General features: G+C 42.0%; 1 protein-coding gene across 6 annotated transcripts in view; it reads left to right on the forward strand.

Moving 5' to 3' along the window:
* sacs (sacsin molecular chaperone) overlaps positions 1-24,692 on the forward strand; it is a 28,336-nt gene extending 3,644 nt beyond the window's left edge. For 5 of the 6 annotated variants that reach the window (XM_058079284.1, XM_058079285.1, XM_058079287.1 and 2 more), the window contains exons 3-11: positions 1,014-1,164; positions 3,929-4,019; positions 4,079-4,164; positions 4,264-4,375; positions 5,888-6,034; positions 6,104-7,577; positions 8,668-8,759; positions 8,886-8,912; positions 10,983-24,692. In XM_058079284.1, coding sequence (XP_057935267.1) covers positions 1,014-1,164; positions 3,929-4,019; positions 4,079-4,164; positions 4,264-4,375; positions 5,888-6,034; positions 6,104-7,577; positions 8,668-8,759; positions 8,886-8,912; positions 10,983-22,534 — 13,732 coding nt within the window. In that variant the 3' untranslated portion in view covers positions 22,535-24,692. The remainder of the gene's footprint in view (positions 1-1,013; positions 1,165-3,928; positions 4,020-4,078; positions 4,165-4,263; positions 4,376-5,887; positions 6,035-6,103; positions 7,578-8,667; positions 8,760-8,885; positions 8,913-10,982) is intronic. The other variant, XM_058079288.1, reaches the window with a different exon arrangement.
* The last annotated feature ends 1,800 nt before the right edge of the window (positions 24,693-26,492 follow it).

Below are 26,492 nucleotides of genomic sequence, written 5' to 3' on the forward strand. Positions count from 1 at the left end.
ATCTAGTATCTATCTATCTATCTATCTATCTATCTATCTATCTATCTATCTATCTATCTATCTATCTATCTATCTATCTAGTATCTATCTATCTATCTATCTATCTATCTATCTATCTATCTATCTATCTATCTATCTATCTATCTATCTATCTATCTATCTATCTATCTATCTATCTATCTATCTATCTATCTATCTATCTATCTATCTATCTATCTATCTATCTATCTAGTATCTATCTAGTATCTATCTATCTATCTATCTATCTATCTATCTAGTATCTATCTATCTAGTATCTATCTAGTATCTATCTATCTAGTATCTATCTATCTAGTATCTATCTATCTATCTATCTATCTATCTATCTATCTATCTATCTATCTATCTATCTATCTATCTATCTATCTATCTATCTATCTATCTATCTATCTATCTATCTATCTATCTATCTATCTATCTATCTATCTATCTATCTATCTATCTATCTATCTATCTATCTATCTATCTATCTAGTATCTATCTATCTATCCATCCATTTTTTGGTAATGGCTTTTCTTTTGAGATTTATCTTCTCTTACCACAAAGTCTCCCACCAGGTGGCCCAGATAGAACATCTCACATGAAAAAGTCACACTGGAACCCAAAATCCTCTCCATGGTTTTACATGCCCTCTTCCAAAAATGGCTGATATTTGGGCAGAACCAAAACACTTATGAATGGTTGACATTGACTGTACCACACTGACACCAGCATGGCTGGGGAACTTTAAGATATTTTTCTTTCATTTCTGGTGTCATGAAAAATCTATTCATATTCTTCCAGACCCGAGATGATGTTGTGGTGTTTTGGGTCGAGCCTACTTGATCTTTTTGCTTCTGTCGACTGCATGTCATACATTCCAACACCACTTTGGCTTTAAATTGAAATCATTCAGTACATGCGGAGACTCTGATATTGATACTGAATGTTATGTTTAAAACATTACCTCCATTTCCTGTCATTTGTTCCCTAAGGTTGCCGCAGGTGACAGTTCGCCATGACTACCTCGGTCTGAGGTCCTACCAGGTCCCCCCTCTGACGTTGGTCGGCGACGTGAAGCAGTTGCTCTACGAAGAGACAAACCTGCCCGTCAGGGAGCAGCGCCTCGCTCACAATGGCAAAGTGGTACGTTTCACATCACGACTCCACTCAGACATCTCTTTGTTACGGGAGATTAATTCGTCGATTAATTTTATTTCACTTTTTGCCGGACACCTCATCCAGCAGATGGCGCTGCGGCGATTAAAAGTGTAATAATATCGGTTATAACAGGGGTCTCAAACACGCGGCCCGCGGGCCAAATGTGGCCCGCAGGACACTAGTTTGAGGCCCCCTCAAATTAGGATGCTGTATGGTATCATGTACCCAGAAAAAATGATGTTCATGTTAGCATTGGAAGACGTGGCAGACAACCCACACCCATTTTATATTACAATTTATTTTTATTATAATAAAATGTATATTTACATTAATAATTAATTAATTAGTTAGAGCAATTAATTAATAATTAATTAATTTAATTAAATAGTCAATATTAATTAATAATTAATTATATTAATAAATAAATAATTAATTAATTATTATTATATATTATTTGTAAAATATAATATTATATAAATCAGGGGTCTCAAACATGCGGACCGCGGGCCAATTGATATGGATGCTGTATGGTATCATGTACCCAGAAAAAATGATTACGTTTGATTCATGTTCATGTTAAAGGTTAAATAACTGTTAATAGTTATCCTCCCTATCCGTGTGGAAGTGGTAAGTTTTTGGCTATTTAAGTTGAAAGGAAATAACTTGAAGGCTACCGTTTAGGTGGCTAGCTCTCTAGTTTGCGAGTTAGCATGTGTCTCAAGACCCTGCAGTTGCGCAATATGTTGTAAATAAAGAGTATAAATGTGACTATAGTCGTGTTTTGTCATGTCTACAGGGCTCTAATAATGCTTTGTTCATTTTAATCAGTTTTTATTATTTGCTGTTTTATTATTATTATTATTATATTTATTTATTACTGATTGATTGATTTTCTTTTTTTTTAATTCTTGATTTGTTTATTTATTTTTCATCTTATTTTTTGTAGAAAAATAAAAAGTTAAGATATTTGAGAACAGTGGAATGTTTTATCAGAGCTTTTCTTGTAGAAAATCGAAACCAAAGCAAAGTTTATTCATTTTTCTGTTTTTAATAAATGCGTTTTTTTTTTTTTTTTGGAAAACCTGATGCGGCCCAGTCTCGCCCAGACCCTAGCTCCAGTGGCCCCCAAGTAAATTGAGTTTGAGACCCCTGGGTTATAACAACATTGTTAGTGTCATAATTAGTATTGCCTGCAATGTTATGTTTCGGTTCAAACCAATCGGTCCCCTAGGCGACGGCCTTTTAGCTGACCTTTTGGTGGACCTATTTGCGGTTTAGTCCCATTTTCCGAATCATGAAGATACAGTAAATGCCTGGAGCAGAAAACATCCTGGTCCTGTACTGCAGGAAAAACACTTATAAGCCGATATCAGTGCTTTTATTGTTTGAAATGTATGTGCCACCTTTATATGTACTTACTCTTATTTAGCTATAAATCATGCAGCAAACACCAGAAGAATCATTGTTACTGTCACCGTATGTATTTTTACACATGAACCACGTGAGATGGTCCTCTTGGAGTCTTAGTCAGACTTGGACCTGACCTCATTTTTCGGGGCTCGTATGACTGACGGGGTCAGGTGGCTGCTCGCCACTTTGCAGCTCATGCACAAAAATGAGCCGCAGGCCACTCCTTCATAGTACTATGATGGAGGTCATGAACTTGTGTTTCACGCAACACTTGACCACAACGATGCAAGACCTGTATCAATAATCCTCCCTTTCCGAAGTTAATAATGCTCTGTTATGACTGATTTCTCTGGTTAGTGTCAGTTGATTCCAAATTTGGACCGTTTTTTTTTAACATTTTTGTTTGCTTGATAGAACTCAGTATGGATCGGCTTTCTCTGAGGACTTTGATTTGAATCTTAAAGGGGACCTAACATGCTTTTTCCACTTTTCTGACCTATAAATGTTAGAATGTTGTATTCTCGTGTTTAAACCAAAGTTTCAGATAATGATAATGGTAATGGTTTAATTTCATTTGAACATGCATCAGATTCCATTTGAGTGCATCCCATAATCAGTTCCCAGTTCCACATGTCCAAAAGGAGTAGGAAGAAGCAAAGCTTATTAAATCCTACCCCTCCATCTGGTACTTTTACAATCACTAACTGTTACATTTGTTCACTTCCTGCTTTCCTAATTTAATTTAAATTTTTATTGTTATTTTTATTTTTATTTTTATTTTATTTTTATTTTATTTTTATTTTATTTTTATTTTATTTTTATTTTATTTTTATTTTTATTTTATTTTTATTTTTATTTTATTTTTATTTTATTTTTGTCACATACCGAATTGCATAGAGAAGTATTAGATGACATTTTTAGCTATAATTGGTTATTTTTAGCCTTATGCATTATTTGAGCTGTTTGAAGATGAACTATATCAGCAAGTTGAAGTATTTGTGATTTTAGAAATAAGGACTTAGTATGTTCTCTGTAGGCGGCATTATGAATTATCCTTACTGACCTTTTTTGCAGTACATTTAGTGAAGATAGCTTTTATAGTTATTAGCCCATATTTATTTTTTTGTCACGTACCGAGGTCCGAGGTGATATATGCAGATTCTGGAAGAACTACAACGCTTTCTGTGCTTGTTATTGTGTGTAGCTGCTCTATCGGAGTCCACAACTCAATACAAAGCGCCAAAAAATGAGCATATAGATCCCCTTAAAATGCATTTTTATGATTAGAATTTAGTGATATGTTGTAGTCACTGCCGTGTCTCCATCTTGTGCTCTCTAGCTGGATGACAGCACGCAGGTTGGGTCCCTGGTGCCGACAGGAAGCCCTGAGGTATCTGTCACACTGGAGGGAAGGGGCCTCAAAGGCGGAGGTAAGAATTGGAAAAAAAGTGGTAAAAGGCGGAGCTTACCCAGCTTGATTGACACACAGGGAGGTTTGGTCAGACGACGCCACCACTGGTTGAGTTTCTGAAGGATATCCTAAGAAGATACCCAGAGGGTGGACAGATTCTCAAAGTAAGTATCACTTTCCGTTAAAAGAAGGGGTGCCCAAAGTGTGGCTGAGGAGCCATTTGCGAGACATGGCTTGTTTTTTTTAATGTTGTCCCACACCAGGAGCTGATTCAAAATGCAGAGGATGCTGGAGCTACAGAAGTGAAGTTCTTGTACGATGAGACAGAGCATGGAGTGGAGTCACTGTGGTCACCTGACATGGCTCAGCATCAAGGTCAGTTCTGTGGAAACACCCTTTTGTTTACCTTGTTTTCTGCTTTAAGTATCATTGAGCATCTGCTCTCAAGCTGATCCTCTCTTCTTACCTCCTTGTGACGGCCTATGAAAGGGATTTGTCACAAAAGTCATTCAGCATTTGTGGTAGCCCCAACCTCTTGAATTTTTATGCAACATTGGTAATGTTAATGGTTTCATTTCATTAGAACATGCATCAGATTCCAATTGAGTGCATCCCATAATCAGTTCCCAGTTCCACATGTCCAAAAGGAGTAGGAAGAAGCAAAGCTTATAAAATCCTACCCCTCCATCTGGTGCTTTTACAATCACTAACTGTTACATTTGTTCACTTCCTGCTTTCCAAATATAGTTTAAATTAAATTAAATTAAATTAAATTCCTCTGTAATAATTAAATTAAACTTAATTAAATTTAATTTAATTTAATTTATTACAACTTATTTTATTTTATTTTATTACAACTTATTTTATTACATTTTATTTAATGTAATTTAATAATTATGAAAAAAATAAACACTAATAATTATAAATAATAATAATAAGTAATAAAATTAATAATTTCATTTCATTTCATTTGCAGAATTACTGTTGCAACAACACATCATCATAGGGTAAAACTAACCTGTCTCACGACGGTCAAATTCAATTCAATTCAATTCAATTCAATTCAATTCAATTCAATTTAATTACATTTGATTACATTTTGTTTTATTTTATTACATTTTATTTAATTACATTTTATTTAATATAATAATAATGAAAAAATGAACTCTAATAATTATAAATAATAATAATTATAAATAATAAAATTCATAATTTCATTTCATTTCATTTGCAGAATTACTGTTGCAATGACACATCATCATAGGGTAAAACTAACCTGTCTCACGACGGTCAAATTTAATTTAATTGTATTGTATTGTATTGTATTGTATTTTATTTTATTACATTTTATTACATTTTATTACATTTTATTTAATTACATTTTATTTAATATAATAATGAAAAAATAAACACTAATAATTATAAATAATAATAATTATAAATAATAAAATTCATAATTTCATTTCATTTCATTTGCAGAATTACTGTTGCAATGACACATCATCATAGGGTAAAACTAACCTGTCTCACGATGGTCAAATTTAATTTAACTGAACTTAATTTTTTATCACGTACCAAAGTACTGGGTGATATGAGCATCCAATGCCATAATGGGTACCATAGTGCGTGTCAATATAGTGATATATATAGCACATCATGACTGGTTCAAGACTCTTCATCCTTGGATTTAGCAAACATCAACTGCTTGTATTGTTTCTTGAATTGGCTCATCGTTGTGCATTGTTTGACTTCCTTACTCAATCCATTCCATAGTTTGATTCCACATACTCAAATGCTATGGCTAGCATAACGTAGTCCTAGCATAGGATTTTTCCCCGAAAGTCGTTCCCTTGTATTATGCCAATCGAGGTTCACATTGGCTTGCAGGTACAGCACTCTATGTCTACAATGATGCTGTGTTCACTGCGGAGGACTGGAACGGGATACAGGAGATAGCCAGAAGTAGGAAGAGGGACGATCCCCTGAAGGTTGGACGATTCGGGATCGGCTTCAACTCTGTCTATCATATTTCAGGTAGTGTCTTGACAGCGATATGATGTATCGCTTCTATACGTTTATGTTTTTTTTTGTCTTTTGGCTCAGATGTTCCCAGCATATTCAGTGGAGACCAGATTGCCATTCTGGACCCTCACCAGACCCTGTTTGGAGTCAACGAATCGGGACAGTGTTGGAACTTAAAGACGGACATCAAGGAGATCACGGAACTGTCGGACCAGTTCGCTCCGTATATCGGAATGTTTGGGAGCTCTGAGCACACCATCGAGGACGGCAGCTTCCACGGAACGCTATTCCGCTTCCCACTCCGCACCAAACCCTCCCAGCTCAGCGGGAACCTTTACAACAAAGAAAAGGTCTTGGAGCTTTTCGAGTCGTTCAAAGCCGACGCCGACACGGTGTTGCTTTTCCTGAAGAGCATTCAAACGGTGTCTTTGCACGTTCGCGAGTCGGACGGTACCGAGCGAATGTTGTTTCAGGTCACAGCGAGCGAAAACGCCGACGATCGGCTCGAAAGAACAAACTCGCTGAAGACGCTGAGTCACGCGGTCGACGACTACAGCAACCGCGTTCCCAGCTCCAGCATAACTTGCGTCACTTATCAACTTGACATCGAGACTCGGGATGAAACCAAGAAAGAGACTCAGAAGGTGAAGTGGTTGGTGTGTAATGGAGTCGGCGGCCGAGGAATGTGCGCCGACTTGGACTCTCTTGCAGATGACTTAAAGTTCATGCCTTCAATCGGTATCGCTTTGCCGCTATCGCTTTTGGACAAAGACGATGAAATGGCTACCTCTGCTTTCTCAGGACGAGCCTTTTGCTTTCTTCCGCTTCCCCCCGGGGAGGAGAGCGAGACCGGGCTTCCAGTACACGTCAGCGGCTTCTTTGGACTCACGGATAACCGCAGGAGTATCAAGTGGCGGGACGTGGACCAGTGGAGGGATCCAGCTGCCTTGTGGAACGAGCTACTTATAGTCACCATCATCCCCGGGGCTTACTTCATTCTCATCACTGAGGTCATCAAAAGGTCACAGACAAAAAAGGACCAAGACTTTACATTAATTCCGCAAAGTACCTATGCAGCTTGGCCCGACCCGAACCGGGTCAAATCCAGGTGGAAACCTGTTCTTCGGCCTCTGTTTCGTGACTTGCTTCAGCGTGACGTCATTTATTCAATCAGCGAAAGCTGGGTCAGCGTGGACCAGGCCGTGTTCTCGGAGCTCGGCACGGACCAAGACATTTCACACACCGTCATCGGCTACCTCCAAAGCTCGGGGCTGCAGGTAGCGCAGGTGCCCGCCGCCGTGGACGCCGCCATTGCTGAGTGCACCGAAGTCAGGAAAGTCACCCCGCCTTTGCTGCGGCAGGTTCTCAGGAAGTACAAACATAACGGGCCCTCAGAGGAGAAGCTGCTGCTGCTGGAGTTTGCGCTTAGCGACGCCGATTACAGCGACCTGATTGGACTGGAGATACTGCCGCTGCAGGATGGGACCTTCACCACATTTTCATCCTCCGTCACTGACAAGGATTCGGTTTACATTACGTCTGACGAGTATCCCAGGTGAAGTACACACTTGACTATTCATAATGATGTAATTATGGGCTTGCATTACTGAGCAAGCCCATATTGTTATTCCTTGTGATGTTTAGCTATTATTATATCTTAATTTTCCCATTTTTGTGCGCGTAATGCGGCCAAAACCGCAAGAAGGACCCCCAAACATGTTACACCGCCGGAATCCTGACGCTCAGGACTACAGCGGTATTTATTTTTTGGAACGTTTTGTGTAACCATGGCGACGCTATTCACCAAAACGTTCAAAAATGGGCCACTCGATTAGATACACCTGTTCTATTTTTAGAACAGCCACATTCCAGGGAAAACTAGAATTTACAGACTTTTCACAGCCTTGTTCTTCAGCCATACGGCCACATAGAAACGTGATTAACGGCTCATTTTTTTGATAAACTTCTCAACTTTCCCTGTGGTTAAATGCTAATTGCTAGCATGTTAGCATTTAAGCTAATTTACTCATGTCTAAAGGCAAATACACACATGGCATGATGTAGAGAGGTTATAGGACAACCTTGGCACTTTCTAAAGTTGAGGCCCTCTTGTTAGGTGCTAGCATGACGACTGTTAGCATGTTAGCATTTAAGCTAATTTACTTACATTTAAAGGCAAATACACACATGGCATGATGTAGGGAGGTTATAGGACAACCTTGGCAGTTTCTAACCTTGAGGGTCTCTTGCTAGGTGCTAGCATGATGACTGTTAGCATGTTAGCATTTAAGCTAATTTACTCATGTCTAAAGGTAAATACACACATGGCATGATGTAGGGAGGTTATAGGACAACCTTGGCACTTTCTAAACTTGAGGCCGTCTTGCTAGATGCTAGCATGATGACTGTTAGCATGTTAGCATTTAAGCTAATTTACTCATTTCTAAAGGCAAACAGACACATGGCATGGTGTCGGGACACTATGGGACTGCATCAACCTTTTCGGTACTTGAGGCTGTCTTGCTAGGTGCTAGCACGGTAGCCGTTGGCGCACCGGGCCCGAGGTTCACAGCACAGGTGGCAAGCCCATCAAAATTCCCGCAGGAATTTTCCAGTTACATAATGTAATTACACTCTCTCATCAGATCCCTGTACCCAGGACTTGAGGGTCGCTTCATACTGGAAAGTATAAAACCCTCAGTAATGGATCGACTGAAGGATGCAGCCAAAAGCAGAGGTAAAGTAACAAAGTATTTTCCTCATATAAATATTATGCGTACCGTTGTGTTTGCATTTCATAGAAAAGATCATAGAAAGCGATACAGTAGAATTAATTCCACGCCTTCAACATTTGTCACTACAGTTCAGCGCTATCTTTGGGGATGCTCAGGTAGGTATCTTAGCCGTTTGACAAACACTAACCCAAACTAACAAATGACTGGAAAAAGGACCTCTAACTGTTTTTGGACGTCTAACCAATGAAAAATAAAAAGGCCTTGTACTTTGGCATTGGCAATTTTATGCTTTGCATTCACAGAATGGAGCATTTTGGTTGATGCATTATTCTAAACAACTACACAACTACTTTGGATTAGTTTAGATAGATAGATACTAGGTAGATAGGAAGATGGATAGATGGTAGATAGATACTAGATAGATGGTAGATACTAGATAGACAGATACTAGATAGACAGATACAGATACTAGATAGACAGATACTAGATAGACAGATACAGATACTAGATAGATAGACATGTACTAGATAGATACTAGATAGATAGATAGATGCTAGATAGACAGATACTAGATAGATAGACAGATACTAGATAGACAGATGCTAGATAGACAGATACTAGATAGATAGACAGATACTAGATAGACAGATACAGATACTAGATAGATAGACAGATACTAGATAGATAGACAGATACTAGATAGACAGATACTAGATAGATAGATAGATAGACATATACTAGATAGATACTAGATAGATAGATACTAGATAGATAGATAGATAGATGCTAGATAGACAGATACTAGATAGATAGACATATACTAGATAGATACTAGATAGATAGATACTAGATAGACAGATAGACAGATACTAGATAGATAGACAGATACAGATACTAGATAGATAGATACTAGATAGATAGATACTAGATAGACAGATACTAGATAGATAGACAGATACTAGATAGATACTAGATAGATAGATAGATAGATACTAGATAGACAGATACTAGATAGATACTAGATAGATAGATAGATAGATAGACAGATACTAGATAGATAGATAGACAGATACTAGATAGATACTAGATAGACAGATACTAGATAGATAGATAGACAGATACTAGATAGATAGAGACAGATACTAGATAGACAGATACAGACACTAGATAGACAGATGCAGATACTAGATAGATAGATACTAGATAGACAGATACTAGACAGACAGATACTAGATAGATAGATAGATAGATAGATAGATAGATAGACATATACTAGATAGATAGATACTAGATAGATAGATACTAGATAGATAGATACTAGATAGATACTAGATAGATAGATAGATAGATACTAGATAGATACTAGATACTAGATAGATACTAGATAGATAGATAGATAGATACTAGATAGATAGACAGATACAGATACTAGACAGATACAGATACTAGATAGATAGATACTAGATAGATAGATAGATAGATAGACAGATACTAGATAGACAGATACTAGATAGATAGATAGACAGATACTAGATAGATAGATAGACAGATACTAGATAGATAGATAGATAGATACTAGATAGATAGATACTAGATAGATACTAGATAGACAGATACTAGATAGATAGATAGACAGATACTAGATAGATACTAGATAGATAGATACTAGATAGACAGATAGACAGATACTAGATAGATAGACAGATACTAGATAGACAGATAGACAGATACTAGATAGATAGATAGATAGACATATACTAGATAGATACTAGATAGACAGATACTAGATAGATATATACTAGATAGATAGATACTAGATAGATAGATACTAGATAGATAGATAGATAGATACTAGATAGATAGATAGACAGATACTAGATAGATAGATAGACAGATACTAGATAGATAGATAGATAGACAGATACAGATACTAGATAGATAGATACTAGATAGATAGATAGACAGATACTAGATAGATAGATAGATAGATACTAGATAGATAGATAGACAGATACTAGATAGATAGATAGACAGATACTAGATAGATAGATAGATAGACAGATACAGATACTAGATAGATAGATAGATACTAGATAGATAGACAGATACTAGATAGATAGATAGATAGATAGATACTAGATAGATAGATAGATACTAGATAGATAGATACTAGATAGATAGCTAGACTTTGTTAGTATGACAAATGTTCTTTGTGGTTTGAACAGGAAGACCCTGTACTCAGCTCCAAATGCTGAGCCCTGATCGCTCAGCCCGTCTCATCAAGGAGATCCTAACAACGGCTTGGCCTAACAGAGACCTCGTCACCCAATGGGAACCCGGAAACCGCGAGCTGAAGCATCCAACCATTTCTTGGCTGAAGATGATTTGGAAGCATCTTTACATCCATTTCTCCGATGACCTCAGCACCTTTGACGACATGCCTTTGATTCCGTTTGTGCCACTGGAGGAGAGCATGGAAAGAGTTCCGCTCCTACGCCTCAGATCTCCATCCCCGGTCGTTATCGTAAACGAAGAGGAAACACCCCTTTCTGAAGGCCTTCTCGAAGTTCTGGAAAAACTCGGTGCAGTGGTGATGAAAAAGCAGGATCCATGCTTGCAGCATCCGCAGCTCAAAAATTACATCCGACCCTGCACTCCCGGAATGTTGCTGCAAATCATGGATAGAATGTCAACACAGCGTTTGACCAGCCAAGTCTCGTCTTTCTCGGTCAAAGAGAGGATAACACTCCGGAACTTCCTATCGGGATTGCCTGACGTTACAGAGAAGGAAAAGCATACCTTACTCGAACTGTCCATCTTTGAGCGAATCGGAATCAGTAGCGACGGAACAACAGCTTTCACGTCACTCAGAGGGGCTCGAGCTTTGCATCACAGAGCCAAGTACCCACCAGAGGTCAAAATATCTCCCTGCCTGGTGGGCTCGCGTGATGAGGAGTCCATTCGCCTCATTAAGAAACTCAAAGTTCCACAAGTAAAAACAACGGAATGTCTGAGAATAATCATTCAGGACATCGAAAGTGGATTCTACACCGCAGAGGAAATAACCAAAATCATACTTTGGGCTCTTAAACATTTGGCATTCCTGAAGAATGAAAATGCTTCTGTTATCGGATGGCTTTCTGCACTTAAATTCATCCAAATGCCTTCTGGGAAGTTGCTGAAAGCATCGGAACTTTTTGATCCAGATCTAGAGATTCTACAGAATTTGTTCTATCAGGAAGAAGAAACCAGGTTTCCCACAAGTACGTTCACCTCATCTTCTGATATTCTCCATTCAATGAGACAGCTGGGACTAAGAAATGAAGTACAACTCGGCGAGAAAGATGTTCTTCGAGTAGCCAAAAAGATCGAGGACTTACAAAGCAACCCGGAACCGGAGTGGGATTTGATCATGAAAAAGTCCAAAACACTTCTACAGATCCTGAATCGACAAACAAAGCTGGTGAAATCAACAGATGCTCAAGCGTCTTTACGGAAACTCAAATGGGTCCCCGTGTGCAAAGAAAGACCTCCTACCTATCCGAAATCCCTTGCATGGGTCGGAGATACTCTAAACATCTGCTCTCTGTCACAGATGTGCGAGATATCTCACGCCGTCCTCGTGGGATCTTCAGTCGCCCTGGTTGAACACACGTCCGCTGGTATGAAAAAGGCACTCAAGCTAACCGTCGAGCCGCAAGTGGACCAGGTCTTGCAGCACCTGAAAGCGGTGAACGACTGGCACAAGTCCCAAGACTTCACCACAGAGGATTGGTATCAATTCCAGCAGATCCTGTTTGAGATCTACGGCTTCATGCAAGCTCATCTCGAGGACGCCAGAGAAGCAATGACATCACTGCGTTTCGATTGGGTGTGGACGGGGAAGACGTTCTCATCTCCCGGCCAAACGGTGGTAAAACCCGTTCCCAATTTAGACCTTCAGCCTTATCTGTACTCCATTCCGAAAACAATGAGAAAGTTTCATAAGCTTTTCAAGTTCTGCGGCTCACTTGAAGAGGTGTCCTCGAGCCGCGTGCTCGACGTCATCGGCACCATCCAGCAACGAAGTCAAGCGGAGCTCACCAAGGAGGAAAGCAAACATAACGTCCTGCTCTTGATCAACATCCTGAGGTGGCTTTACAACAATCAGATACAAGTCGAGACAACCGTGCACGTGCCCGTTCTTTGTTACAAGGACCCGAGCAAATTAGCAATGAGGCCCATTCATGAATGCACGTACTGCGACATCAAAGTCGACGATTTGAACGATTTACTCGATGACGCATCGGAGCCGATTATATTAATCCACGACGACATCCCTATGAAAACCGCAGAGTGGCTTAAAGTGCCATGTTTGAGCACGAGACTGATCAACCCAGAGAATCTCGGTTTTGAACAGTCAGGCCAACGTGAACCTTTGACTGTTCGAATAAAGAACATCTTGGAGGAATACCCATCGGTAGCGGACATTTTTAAAGAGCTTCTCCAGAACGCAGATGATGCAAGCGCGACAGAGTGTAGTTTTCTTATCGACATGAGGAAAAACACGGACATTCGAGAGAATCTCCTGGATCCCGGCATGATAGTGTGCCACGGGCCTTCCTTGTGGTCTTTCAACAACTCGATATTCACAGACACGGACTTTCTGAACATCACAAGGTTAGGCGGCTCGGTGAAGAGATGCGAGGCAGACAAAGTCGGCAAGTTCGGTTTGGGTTTTAACTCTGTTTATCACGTCACGGACATCCCCGTGATACTGAGCAGAGAGTTCATGATCATGTTTGATCCGAATATCAATCACATCAGCAAGCACATCAGAGACACGTCTAATCCAGGGATCAAAATCAACTGGAGCAAACAGCAAAGGCGCTTGAGGAAATTCCCAAACCAGTTCAAACCGTTCATTAACGTCTTCAATTGCCAGCTTCCTCTCGCGCAGGATTTGCCGTACAAATACGATGGAACTTTGTTCAGGCTGCCCTTCCGAACCGAGCAGGAGGCCTCGGTGAGTGAAATTAGTAGCTTGTACTACAACACCACGGATATCTACTCCCTCGTCGATGAGTTCAGCATCTGCGGTCATCGGTTCATTCTCTTCACTCAGCACGTAGGAAGTATGGTTCTAAAACACCTAAAATTCGAAGAACCAAATCCCGCCGGAGCTCAAGATGTTGTCACCATTAACAAAAGTGTGTGGTCATCCAAGGCCTCGTACGGACCCTTGAGTATCCTGAAATCTGCCGCCAAGGTCATGAAGAAGGTAGCAAGTACCAACAAGGTACCTTCTGATATTCCAAAATCCGGCTGCATTATTCGCATTACGGTGGAGGAATTCCATAATGTCTTCAAGCGCATCGTTGATCTTCACTCCCCGTTGTTCAGAGGTTCTGAAGAAGATCCGAACCAGTACTTTGAAATGGCCGCAAAAGGGATTCAGACAAGAAGGTTAACGGATGAAATGCCCCAGAAGGCGGTGGAAGTCACCAACTGGCTCATATGCTCGTGCATGGATGGAACCGAAGCACTGAAATTTTCCCTCAACGACAGCGGGAAAAGACTCGGACTCGTTCCATGCGGCGGAGTGGCCGTTCTGCTGACCGAAGAGGAGAACCGGAAGTGGTCGGTTAAGTCGAACGCCGTCCCGATTGGAGAGGTGTTCTGCTACCTGCCTCTCAGAATCAAAACCGGCCTCCCGGTCCACATAAACGGCTGCTTTGCCGTGACTTCCAACCGCAAAGAGATCTGGAAAACCGACACCAAAGGGAGATGGAATTCCGTCTTCATGAGACACGTTATCGTTCAGGCTTATCTCGCCGCGCTCACAATGCTTCGTGTCATGGCGGAAAGCGGAGAACTCGTTAACTACGACTATTACGCGGCGTGGCCGGATCCGAGTCACGTGCACGATGACTTCACGTTAGTCAGCCAGGGAGTCTACCAAGAAATAGCCAAAGGTGGCGACGGGGAGCAGGCAATGTTTTTCTCCGATGGAAAAACATGGGTGTCAATCAGATACGTCCGATTTCTCGATGACGCCCTCCTGTGCAAGCCGGTCATCGGCCCAGCTTCTTTCAAGATTTTCTTGAAATATCTAAGAAAGAGCGGCTCACAAAACCTTTGTGCTGTTGAACTTCCCGACTGGGTGAAGGAAGGCTTTGAAGATGCCGGATGCAAGAGAACGTTGATGGAAAACACCTTAACAGAGAGGCAGTTTTTCACCGATGTCTTTTTCCCTCATATTGAGGAAATTGACAAAGAACTCCGAGATCCATTAATGCAGTACGTCTTGAATGATAAAATGGAACAGTTTGCATCGGTTCTCAGAGTAACTCCTTGCATCCCTTGTTCCGGTCCCAACAAAGAGCTGGTTTTACCTTCTAGGTTGATTCACCCAGAAGGCAGAGTCGCTAAACTGTTCAACGCCGACGATGGAAGATTTCCCGAGGGAAGCGCTAAAGACTACTTAAATCCGGTGTGTTTAGTCAAGCTCCTGCAGTTGGGAATGGTGAAGGACGATCTGTCATGGGACGATCTCATTGAACGCACCGAATCAGTTGCCGCTTTGAATGAAAGTGATCACACGGCCGCGTGTTTTCGCAGCAGCGTCTTGCTAAGCCTGATCGACGAGAAGCTGAAAATGAGAGACCAGGGAACACCTGAGCTGACGGAGAAACTACAGGACATCAAATTCCTCCCGTTTCTGACAAGACCCGCGGGGTTTTCGCTACCGTGGCACGGGAATAACTTCCCCCCGACGACAATGTTCTCCGCAAGAGAGCTCTTCACAACCGAACATCAAGACATTGTATGTCTGATGAAAACGGTGCTGAATGAGAACTCCCCGTCTTTCAAAGGTTGCGGTGCGATGTCATTGGCCGTGAAGGACTGTCTCGGTCTGATAAAGAAGCCCTCGGTTGAGCTTGTCATCAGTCAGCTCCAGAAGCTATCTCAGTCGTTTGATGGAGTAACGCTGTATCAAGAGAACATAACAAACGCTTGCTACAAGCACCTACACGAGGAGATGCTTCAGTGCAAGAACGCCCAAGAGCAAACCGCCGTGGAGTTGAAAACATTTAACTCCATTTTGGTGGAGAACACATACGTGAATCCTTCCAAGGTTGCATTCCACCTGAATTTTGACGCTGCTCCGCATCTTTATCAGCTCCCGAACAAATACAGAAACAGCTGTCGGGAGCTCTTTGAGAACGTTGGAGTGCAGCACAGTTTCACAGTCGACGACTTCTCGGCAGTTCTTGAAGTTATGAAGCAAGAATGCGGGCGGAGGTCTCTCACCGAAGAGAACTTCCAGCTGTGCCGCAGAATTATCAGCGAAGGGATATGGAGTTTGATACGGGATAAAACTCAAGAATTCTGTCAAGCAAACTATGGTGCCATTCTTCTCCCGGACTCCAATCTGACGCTGCAGCCGTCGAAGTCTCTGTGCTACAACGACTGCCCTTGGATCAAAGTCAGGGACAGCTCCGTAAAGTACTGCCACGGGGATATTCCGAGAGAAGTCGCCGTGAAGCTCGGAGCCGTACCTAAACGTCACAAAGCCTTGGAGAGGTATGCGTCAAATGTGTGTTTCACTGCACCGGGAAGTGAGTTCGGCCAAAAGGAAAAGCTCACCAGCAGAATCAAAAGCATTCTGGATGCTTATCCGTCCGAGAAAGAGATGCTGAAAGAGTTGCTTCAAAATGCAGATGATGCCAAAGCGACTGAAATCTACTTTGTCTTTGACCCCCGAACGCACCCCGCCGACAGAATCTTTGATGATAAATGGATTCCAATGCAGGGCCCGGCGCTTTGCGTGTATAACAACCAGCCGTTCACCGAGGATGATATCCGAGGTATTCAGAACCTCGGAAGAGGAACAAAAGAGGCAAATCCAGGAAAGACGGGTCAGTATGGCATCGGGTTCAACTCCGTCTACCACATCACCGACTGCCCGTCGTTCATCTCAAATAATGACATTTTGTGCATCTTTGACCCGCATGCGCAATATGCACCGGGGGCAACATCTGTGAGTCCCGGAAGGATGTTCAGAGATTTGGACTCTGACTTCCGATCTCAGTTTTCCGATGTTCTTAATCTGTACTTGGGAGCTCACTTTAAATTGGAACACAGTACGATGTTCAGATTCCCTATCCGGTCTACAGAAATGGCAAGAACATCGGAGGTCAGCTCTATCCCGGCATCAGACAGAATGGTGCAAAACCTCCTGGAAAAGCTGAAGAATGACGGCGCGGAGCTGCTCATGTTCCTGAACCACATGGAGAAAATATCCATCTGCGAAGTCAACAGTGCGAGCGGAGAACTGAAAGTGCTTTACTCCGTAACGGCTAAAATAACTGATTCCGACCGCTTAAAACGCAAACAGTTTCACGCCTCGGTTATTGATAGCGTGACCAAAAAGAAGCATCTCGCTTCTATTCCAGTTCAGCAGATCACCTACACTTTAGATATAGAGGACACGGAAGGGAACTTGACCACATGGATGATCTGCAATCGCTCCGGCTTCCCGAACATGGAACTCGTCTCCAAAAGTGTCATCTCGGCGCACAAAAACGAGGACATAACTCTGTTTCCACGTGGAGGGGTGGCAGCATGCGTTAGCCACAATTACAGAAAACCCCACAGAGCGTTCTGTTTTCTACCACTGTCACTCGAAACCGGGCTCCCTTTCCACGTCAACGGTCATTTCGCCCTCGATTCGGCCAGAAGAAACCTGTGGCGAGACGACAACGGCGTCGGTGTGAGGAGTGACTGGAACAATAATTTGATGATGTCGCTCATAGCGCCCGCTTGTGTGGAGCTCCTTACCCAGATTAAGAGACGCTGCTTCCCGGGCCCCGATCCAACCATAACCGTGCTGCAGGGAACCCCGCTTCATACCGCAAAGGACATTTTGAAGAAGTTCTTGTTCTTCTTCCCGGTGAACCGGATTGATATCCAGCCAGATTGGTACTGCCTGGTCAAAGCTGTGTACAGTTGTATCCACACCGATTTGAAGCGCCTTCTGCCCGTCGTCAGAGCGCCGCAGATCGATAACTCCGACATGCACTCAGTTATTTACATCTCTTGGGCTAATACATCGGCCGCTATCAAGGGAAGAGCCTTTTTCGACAATCTTCTCCAAGACGAACTCCAGAACCTGAAAAACACAGAGTACAACATCACGTCCAGGAAGTCTGTAGCTGAGAATGTCTACAGGCTGAAGACCTTGCTTCTGGATATCGGTTTCAACCTGGTTCACAGTTGCGACGAGACCGCGAATCTTTACTTATGTTTGGAGGACGCGGGGATACCGGTGAGCTACGTAACACCGGCAGAAGTCCGGAACTTTCTTCACACTTTCTCTTCGCCGGACACGTCTTGCCATGTTGGAAAACTTCCTTGTCGACTCCAGCAATCCAACTACAAACATCTTCACAACCTGAAGCTTGTTGTTGACTACTGCTTCAAGGATGTTGAGGCGGACGACGCTCTGCTTGAAGGCTTGCCTGCGTTGCTCACAACGGACAATATCCTTCAGGTGTTTGACACCAAGAGACAGAAGTTTCTAACATCCCATCACGAACTGATCCCATCTAGAAAAGAAATGTTTATGAACACGATGTATCTCAAGTACGGCGGCATCCTGTTCGAGGCAGATTTAGCAAAACACTTTGACATCAACAGCTTCGGCGACCTGCTAGGATCTGTTCTTCCGAGAGAGTACCGAACAAAAAGTCCTGTTAAGTGGAGAGACACGTTCGGAAGCGAATCTTGGCTTAAGAGCGTTTGGAACTTCATCAGTGAGAACGTGGCGTTCAAGGAGGATCAACTGGATGCCAAACCCAGTTTTGACGCCGTGCTGGACATCCTGAAAGAATGGGCCTTGCTGCCTGGCGTTAAGTTTATGGTGAGAGAAAAGCTAGTCGTCCCCGAATACGACATGCTTCTACCGCTGAGTTTACTCAACATCGCCATATTTCCCCACGGCCAAAACGACAAAATCTTCCACACTCTAATGAAAGCAGGGTGCATCCAACTCGCTGTGAACAAAATCAGCGTCAAAGAAAACCCGATTCTCCCTTTTCTGTCCCGTCACACCGCAAACATCGAAAACCCAGCGAGCGTTCTGAAAGCTCTCGAGTACATGATACAGACGTCCGCATTCAAGGCAACCAGCCTCACCGATAAGGACTTTGAGACTCTTTTGTTGTATTTCACCTGCAACCTTGCTAGCCTCACACAGCAGCATGCCCAAAGCCTGAAACTCTTACCGTGCTTTAAGTCCGTCAACGGGAGATACGTCAGCATTTCAAGTTACGGTTCCACTTATGTGCTGGAGAAGAACATCCCCACTGCCGATATCGACAAATGGGCTCAAACGTCCTCTTTTGTTGTTCTTTCTGACAGCCCCCAGTTGAAAGAGCTGTACACGTTCCTCGGCTGCATGCCCATCGATGACGTTGAAATCTATCTCCGTTACCTTCTGCCGAAGTTTGAAAGTCTTTCATACCACGCCAAAGCCGAGCATATTGTGTATTTGAAGGAGAGACTCTTGTCGATGGAAGAGTCGTGCGAGACGAGGGATCTTCTATACGACAAATTAGACGGGCTGTCGTTCATCTATGACTATTCAAACAGATTGAGGCCGGCCAAGTTCTTCTACGATGAAACGGTGAAGGTGTTTGAAGTCATGCTGCCTAAAAAGTCCTTCATACCAAGTGATTTCTTCAGAAAAGTGGAGCAAGTGTCAAAACCCAAGAACGGAACATTGTCGCTCTCCTCGTGGGTGGGCTTCCTGAGAAAAATCGGCCTCAAGCACAAAGTCTCGCAGCCGCAGATTCTTCAGTTTGCAAAAGAGGTCAGCATCAAGTCGCAAACAGAAAACTGGACCAAAGACAAACTTCAAAACATTCTCGATGTCCTCTTAAATCATATTTTCAAAGAAAGAACGGATCTCTTTCAAGGCTCTTTTCTGAACGAGCTCTCAATGATACCCTTCCTGTGCCCGGAAAGAGCCCCCAAAGAACTTCTCAAGCTTCACTCACAGTACCAAGAGATGAGTGGAACGCTGCCTTTGATTCGTTTCAGTGGCTCTCAAGTTAACCCCAAATTCAAGCAAACTGACGTAATCCACTTAGTGTGGACGTCTTGCCCAATCTTGCCTGAAAAAGCGACCCCTTCGAGCATCAAGGAGCAGGACGGAAGTACGCTCACCGGGCAAGAACAGCTGGATCAAGTGCTGAGCATATTGGGTGTGAACTTGGACCCGCCGTTGGAGAAAGTCATTAGTAACTGCAAGAACGTCTGCAACATCTCCAGTCCGGATGACGAAATGGTCAAAACCAGGAACAAAGTCCTGAGGTCCACTTACGAGTTCTTAAACGCCGATAAAAGAGATTTCCGCTATCAGCTTCGCGGTGTTGCATTTGTCATGGTGGAGGACGGATGGAAGCTGCTGAAACCCGAAGAAGTCGTGATCAATTTGGACAACGAATCCGACTTCAAACCGTACTTGTACAAGTTACCCCTGGACCTCGGTACCTTCCATCAGCTGTTTAAGCTTCTGGGGACCGAAGATGTTGTGTCAACTAAGCAATACGTCGAGGTCCTGTGGCGAATTTACAGAAGTTCCGAAGGCAACCCGCTTGACCCTAATGAGATGCGAACCGTAAAAAGGGTCGTGTCCGGACTCTTCAAGTGTCTTCATAACGATCCGGTGGAGATGCGCAAAGATCTGGAGAGTCTCCGAGAGCTGAGCTTTTATCTCCCGAGTCATGATGGCCGATTAGCCAAATCCAACAGTTTAGTCTACGATGACGCTCCACACTACAAGAGTAGAATTCAGGGTAACGTCGGTGTCCAGATGCTCGTCGACATGAGTCAATGCTACCTGGGCAAAGATCACGCTTTCCATACCAAGCTCATCATGCTGCTTCCTCAAAATCTCCGACCAAGACTGCTTAGCAGCATCCTTGAAGAACAGCTGGATGAAGACTCTCCCAAAATGTGCCAGTTCGGAGCTCTTTGCTCTCTCCAAGGCCGACTCCAGCTCTTGCTCTCGTCTGAGCAGTTCATCACAGGGTTGATCCGAATCATGAAACACGAGAACGACAACGCGTTCCTTGTGAACGAGGATAAAGCCGTACGACTTTGCAAAGCGCTCTGCGAGGGACTGAAGGTATCCTGCTTCGAGAAGCTCCAGACGACCTTAAGAGTGAAAGGTTTCAGCCCCATCCCGCACAGTCGCAGCGAAACGCTCGCCTTCCTCAAGAGGTACGGAACGGCTGTGATCCATCTTTACATCCAGCATTCCGACAGCAAAGACATCAACTTCCTTTTAGCTCTGGCCATGACACTGAAGTCCGCTACGGATAATTTGATCTCTGACACGTCTTATCTCATCGCCATGCTGGGCTGCAACGACATCTACAGAATCACAGAGAAGCTGGACAACCTCGGTGTGAAGTACGACTCCACGGAAACATCCAAACTTGAGCTACCTCTTCCCGGAACGCCAATCCCTGCTGAGATACACCACACGCTCCTCATGGATCCATTGAATGTGTTCTACCCTGGAGAGTACGTGGGTTATCTTGTCGACTCTGAAGGTGGAGATATCTACGGGTCCTACCAGCCCACGTACACTTACGCAATCGTTGTTCAGGAAGTGGAGCGAGAAGAGGACGAAAATGCGACCTTCTTGGGAAAATGCTTCCAGATCGACATCGGTTACAGTGAATACAAAATAGTCAGCTCCCTGGACTTGTACAAGTTCTCCAGACAAGACGAAAGTGCCAACGTTCGAGAGACCAGCGCGCCATCGACCCCGACAAGTCCGGACAGTCGCTCCTCAACGCAGCAGATGATGCCTCCTCTGTTTTCCAGCAGGGACAACCAGAGACCCCTTACGCAAAAACAGTCTCCCAAGAAGATCAAGCTCAACGCTTTGCCCGAGATCTTAAAAGAAGTCACGTCGGTCGTGGAGCAGGCGTGGAAGCTTCCGGACACGGAAAGAAAGAAAATACTGCGGCGGTTGTATCTCAAGTGGCATCCGGACAAAAACGCGGAGAACCTGGACATTGCCACCGAGGTCTTCAAGCATCTGCAGAATGAGATCAACAGAATGGAAAAGCAGTCTTTGACCGACCAGCACAATACAGACCGAGCTTCCAGGAGACCCTACACGACGTCGTCCTCTCGATTCCAGTCGGAGAAGTTCTCCTTTCAAAGGTTCTATTCGTCATGGAACCAGGAGGCGACTAGTCACAAGTCGGAGAGGCAACAGTTCAGGGAACCTTACGCGAGCTACGCGGGTTCCTCGCACACTCACCGCTTCTTTGTGCCCCCTTCTTTCAAGACGGTCGGAAACCCCGTGGAAGCCCGCCGATGGCTGAGGCAAGCCCGAGCCAACTACTCGGCCGCTCGCAACGACCTCCACAAAAACGCCAACGAGTGGGTCTGCTTCAAATGCTACCTGGCGACAAAGCTCGCCCTCATCGCTGCCGACTACGCCGTGAGAGGAAAATCGGACAAGGACGTGAAGCCCACGGCCTTGGCGCAGAAGGTGGAGGAGTACAACGCTCACTTGGCGGGGCTCGCCAGTGACGTCCACATCCTGGAAGGTTACGGCGTGGACAGTCTGAGAACACGCTATCCCGATCTTCTGCCGTTTCCGCAGATCCCCAATGACAGATTTACGTCTGAGGTGGCCATGAGAGTTATGGAATGTACCGCCCGGATTATTATCAAGCTGGAAAACTTTGTCCAGCACAAAATCTAACTTGTAAACTCAAATCATGGAAAAAGTCATGATTAGCTTCTCAACACAGTATTATACTCCTGAAACAATCCGATTCTTAAAAAGAACATTAAAGTCATCATACAGCAACTTAACACTCACAAGTTATACCAGAGGAATATACACAAATATTCCATCACAAGTTTAAAATGAAAATAGTTTTTCCATTTCAAAGTTTTCCCATTGGAGGACTAGCAGCATAGAAAATGAATGGCTGGTGCTGCAATGGGAGGCTGACGTTATTGCAGCGCTCCAATGAATGTGTTGCTCAGATGCCATGCATTATGGGAAAACTGTAAATTTTTCAATTTAAAATAAAATTTAATGGAGGCACGGTGGTCGAGTGGTTAGCGCGCAGACCTCACAGCTAGGAGACCAGGGTTCAATTCCACCCTCAGCCATCTCTGTGTGGAGTTTGCCCCTTATTAATACTAAATACTAAAAAGTCATGATAAGCTTCTCAACACAGTATTGTACTCCTGAAACAGTCCGACACTTAAAAAGAACATTAAAGTCATCACACAGCAACTTAACACTCAAAAGTTATACCAGAGGAATATACACAAAAAAGTTTAAAATGAAAATATTTTTCCATTTCGAAGTTTTCCCATTGGAGGACTAGCAGCATAGAAAATGAATGGCTGGTGCTGCAATGGGAGGCTGACGTTATTGCAGCGCCCTAATGAATGGAAAACTTCAAATTTTAAAATTTAAAATAAAATTTAATAGCGGCATGGCGGTCAAGTGGTTAGCGCGCAGACCTCACAGCTAGGAGACCAGGGTTCAATTCCACCCTCTGCCATCTCTGTGTGGAGTTTGCATGTTCTCCCCGTGCATGCGTGGGTTTTTCTCATTCCAAAAACATGCTAGGTTAATTAGCGACTCCTAATTGTCCATAGGTATGAATGTGAGTGTGAATGGTTGTTTGTCTATATGTGCCCTGTGATTGGCTGGCGACCAGTCCAGGGTGTACCCCGCCTCTCGCCCCAAAAAGACAGCTGGGGTAGGCTCCAGCACCCCCCGCGACCCTCGTGAGGAAATAAAATGTCATCTCTCCATTTTCCACCTGTATTGGTACATGTTTGTATATTTCTCAGTTATACCTCTGGAGTGTCAAGTTGCTGACTTGTGAGCGGCCAAGTTTAGGGTGTTTTTGTCAGGGAAGTCGCACCACGGGGTGTCCTAATTTTTCTCCAACTGTACATAAACACTTGCCGCCGGTCAATATGTGAATGTGAATACAAACCATGCATATACTGTACATACTAATTGCCTCAGCAATATGTTTGTTTACCAAAGTCCCTGACCTTGTGTTATTTTTTTTAATGCTGCTTTTTACATATTTTTTTAAAATAAAATGTATATTTTCTTGCCACAGAAATAGAGGAATGTATGTAAAAAAGTGTTTGATGAATATTATCATGCATCGCCGCGTCTGTGCAAGTTTTTTTTTTATTGTACAATTGTACATTTTATGCAATTTAATGTTTTATTATTTATGGATGGAGCACTTTTTTATTATCATCACACTTGACTGTATCAGCATCTTCCAACACTGTGAAACGAATGACTTTTCTTGTGTTTTTGTTACATTTGAGTTGAAATCACTGGTGACTATCGATGGTCTTGATAGCGATGCTAAGTAGCTAGCAGTCAAAGATGTTTCTCGACATAACGGCTTACTAACAACAAAATAATAGTCTGTAGGTTAAGATTCTGCCAGCATGTGTTCATACTGGAAACTATTTTTAGGCTTTTTAAGGAATGATTATTCCTTATTTTATTATTTTTTTGGTGAAAATGTACTCATACTTGATCAGTCATGTTTGCTATTTTGCTTCTGTCGTCCCATAAAGCATTGAGACGCCGCTTTTGTGTGTATTATGTAAATGCAAATGATTTTCTTGTGAAATTGGGATTCTTTGTGATGATCCTACTTTTCTGTATGTAGCCCTCGGGGGGGAGAAGCCATTTGGACACCCCCGTTGTAAATGATTATATATTATTTCATTTTTCCATTGTTTTTATCTTGTATTTTTTTTTTTATTTGAGAATTGTATTTATTGAGGATTTACCTGCCAACAGTTTGCAGTTTTTTATGTTTCATTTTCAAAATCATTAAAGCTTTTTATACAAAAGCGAAGAAGTTTCCTGTTTTGTCTTTTGTTTCTTTACTGTACGCAAAATGAAACCAATCATCTAATTTCATCTCTATATATAGGGGAGCTTTCAAAAAACTTTATTTTTTATTTTGTATTTTATTTTAGTTTTTGAATATTTTTATATGTATTAATATTTTTAATATTTATTTATTTTTATAATAAAATATTTATATTTTTAATATATATTTTTATTTCATTTATTTCATTTTGAATATTTATTTTTTTTAGTGTTTATTAATATTTATTTTTATAATAAAATATTTATATTTTTAATATATATATACATATTTTAATAGTTACAATAATGCCATATCGATTTATGTCAAATTTTGTTGTGATTGTTTTTCACGATCAGTCATCCAAAAATAAAATGATTTAACTAGAATTGATTAATATAATTGATATTTTATTATATACAAAACACGTTTAATAATAATTTATCTTTACACTAATGACATATGAAACCAATCATTTAATTTCCTCTATATATAGGGGAGCTTTCAAAAAAGTTTTTGAATATTTTTGAATATTTTAATATTTATTTATTTTATATATATATATATATATATACACAATTGGTACCAATTAAATGAACCACCGCGAGCCGCCGTGTGCACCGACGCGACACAGGCGATCGACGGTGTTCGAGATCCCACTTTTTAACCAATTGCACCGTGTTAACTTTTAATCCAGTAACGATAACTAAAATGAGGCGCGCGTCACCGTCGCCGTCTCATCCCAAAAAAAAAGAAGGCACGGGCGCGTTAAACCACAGCGCTAATATTAAAGGGAATTTCTTACCGGCTGCCTTTTCGATCCCACTTGTCTGCAGCCTTACCTGCTAAAAAAAAAAAAGGAAGTGCCCTAATGCAGACGCCCAGGTGCGCTTAAAACTGATTCCCACTTCCGGTTTAGATTTTCCCCACCTGATCTCCCGTGTTTAATTTAGAAAAATAACTTGATAATAGCAACGAAAATGTATTATTCCCTTAATGAGGGCTATGGAAAGTATTTTTTATTTTTATTTATTTTTTTCTCATGTTTGTCTTCTCTAAATTATTTTGGACAATGGTTTGACTTGACAGTGTGTATGAATAAATGAATTCTCTTAGTTAAAAAACGACATTATACTATAAATAATATAACTAATATACAGTATAACCCAATGAACAATACTGTGCTGTATATGTAAATCCCTTTGCATTCACAAGAGGGCGCAAGAGAGCAAAGAAAGCAGACTGCTATGAAGTTATCTTTGATATGAATTTGGTTTAGAATTCCTCAACAAATACCAAAGAACAAAAACACTGACAAGGAACATGACATAAAATACATATATTCAATCAATTAGTCTTATTAATATTAATCAAAAAATATACCTAAAGGGTACGAAGTCCCCGGAGAAATAAATGATGGTTAAAAATACTGACGAGATGTGACTATGTGAAGGTAGAGGACATAATTCCGATTATGGTTTGCCTCACGTAGCAAAAGTTGGGTGGAAATTCATATTTTTTTTCCCACAGCATATTTCCACATGATATGCAAATTAGCTGCTGATGTCATCGCGGTACGACTAGGACAGCCAATAGCTAGCGATCTTACTGAGGAGTTAGCAACAATATTTGCCATTCAGCCTTCAAGTTCCTACAAATCCTCACATTTGTCGTCGTATTTGTGGGAAATCACAACCATTTGTGCTTTTAAATGTTTTTTTTTAATGTAGGTCATGTCACCATAAGTTGCTAATCATTTATAAATACGTCATATTTTTTATT

The sequence above is a fragment of the Doryrhamphus excisus genome, chromosome 8 (genome assembly GCF_030265055.1).
Source record: "Doryrhamphus excisus isolate RoL2022-K1 chromosome 8, RoL_Dexc_1.0, whole genome shotgun sequence".
NCBI classification, from domain to species: domain Eukaryota; kingdom Metazoa; phylum Chordata; class Actinopteri; order Syngnathiformes; family Syngnathidae; genus Doryrhamphus; species Doryrhamphus excisus.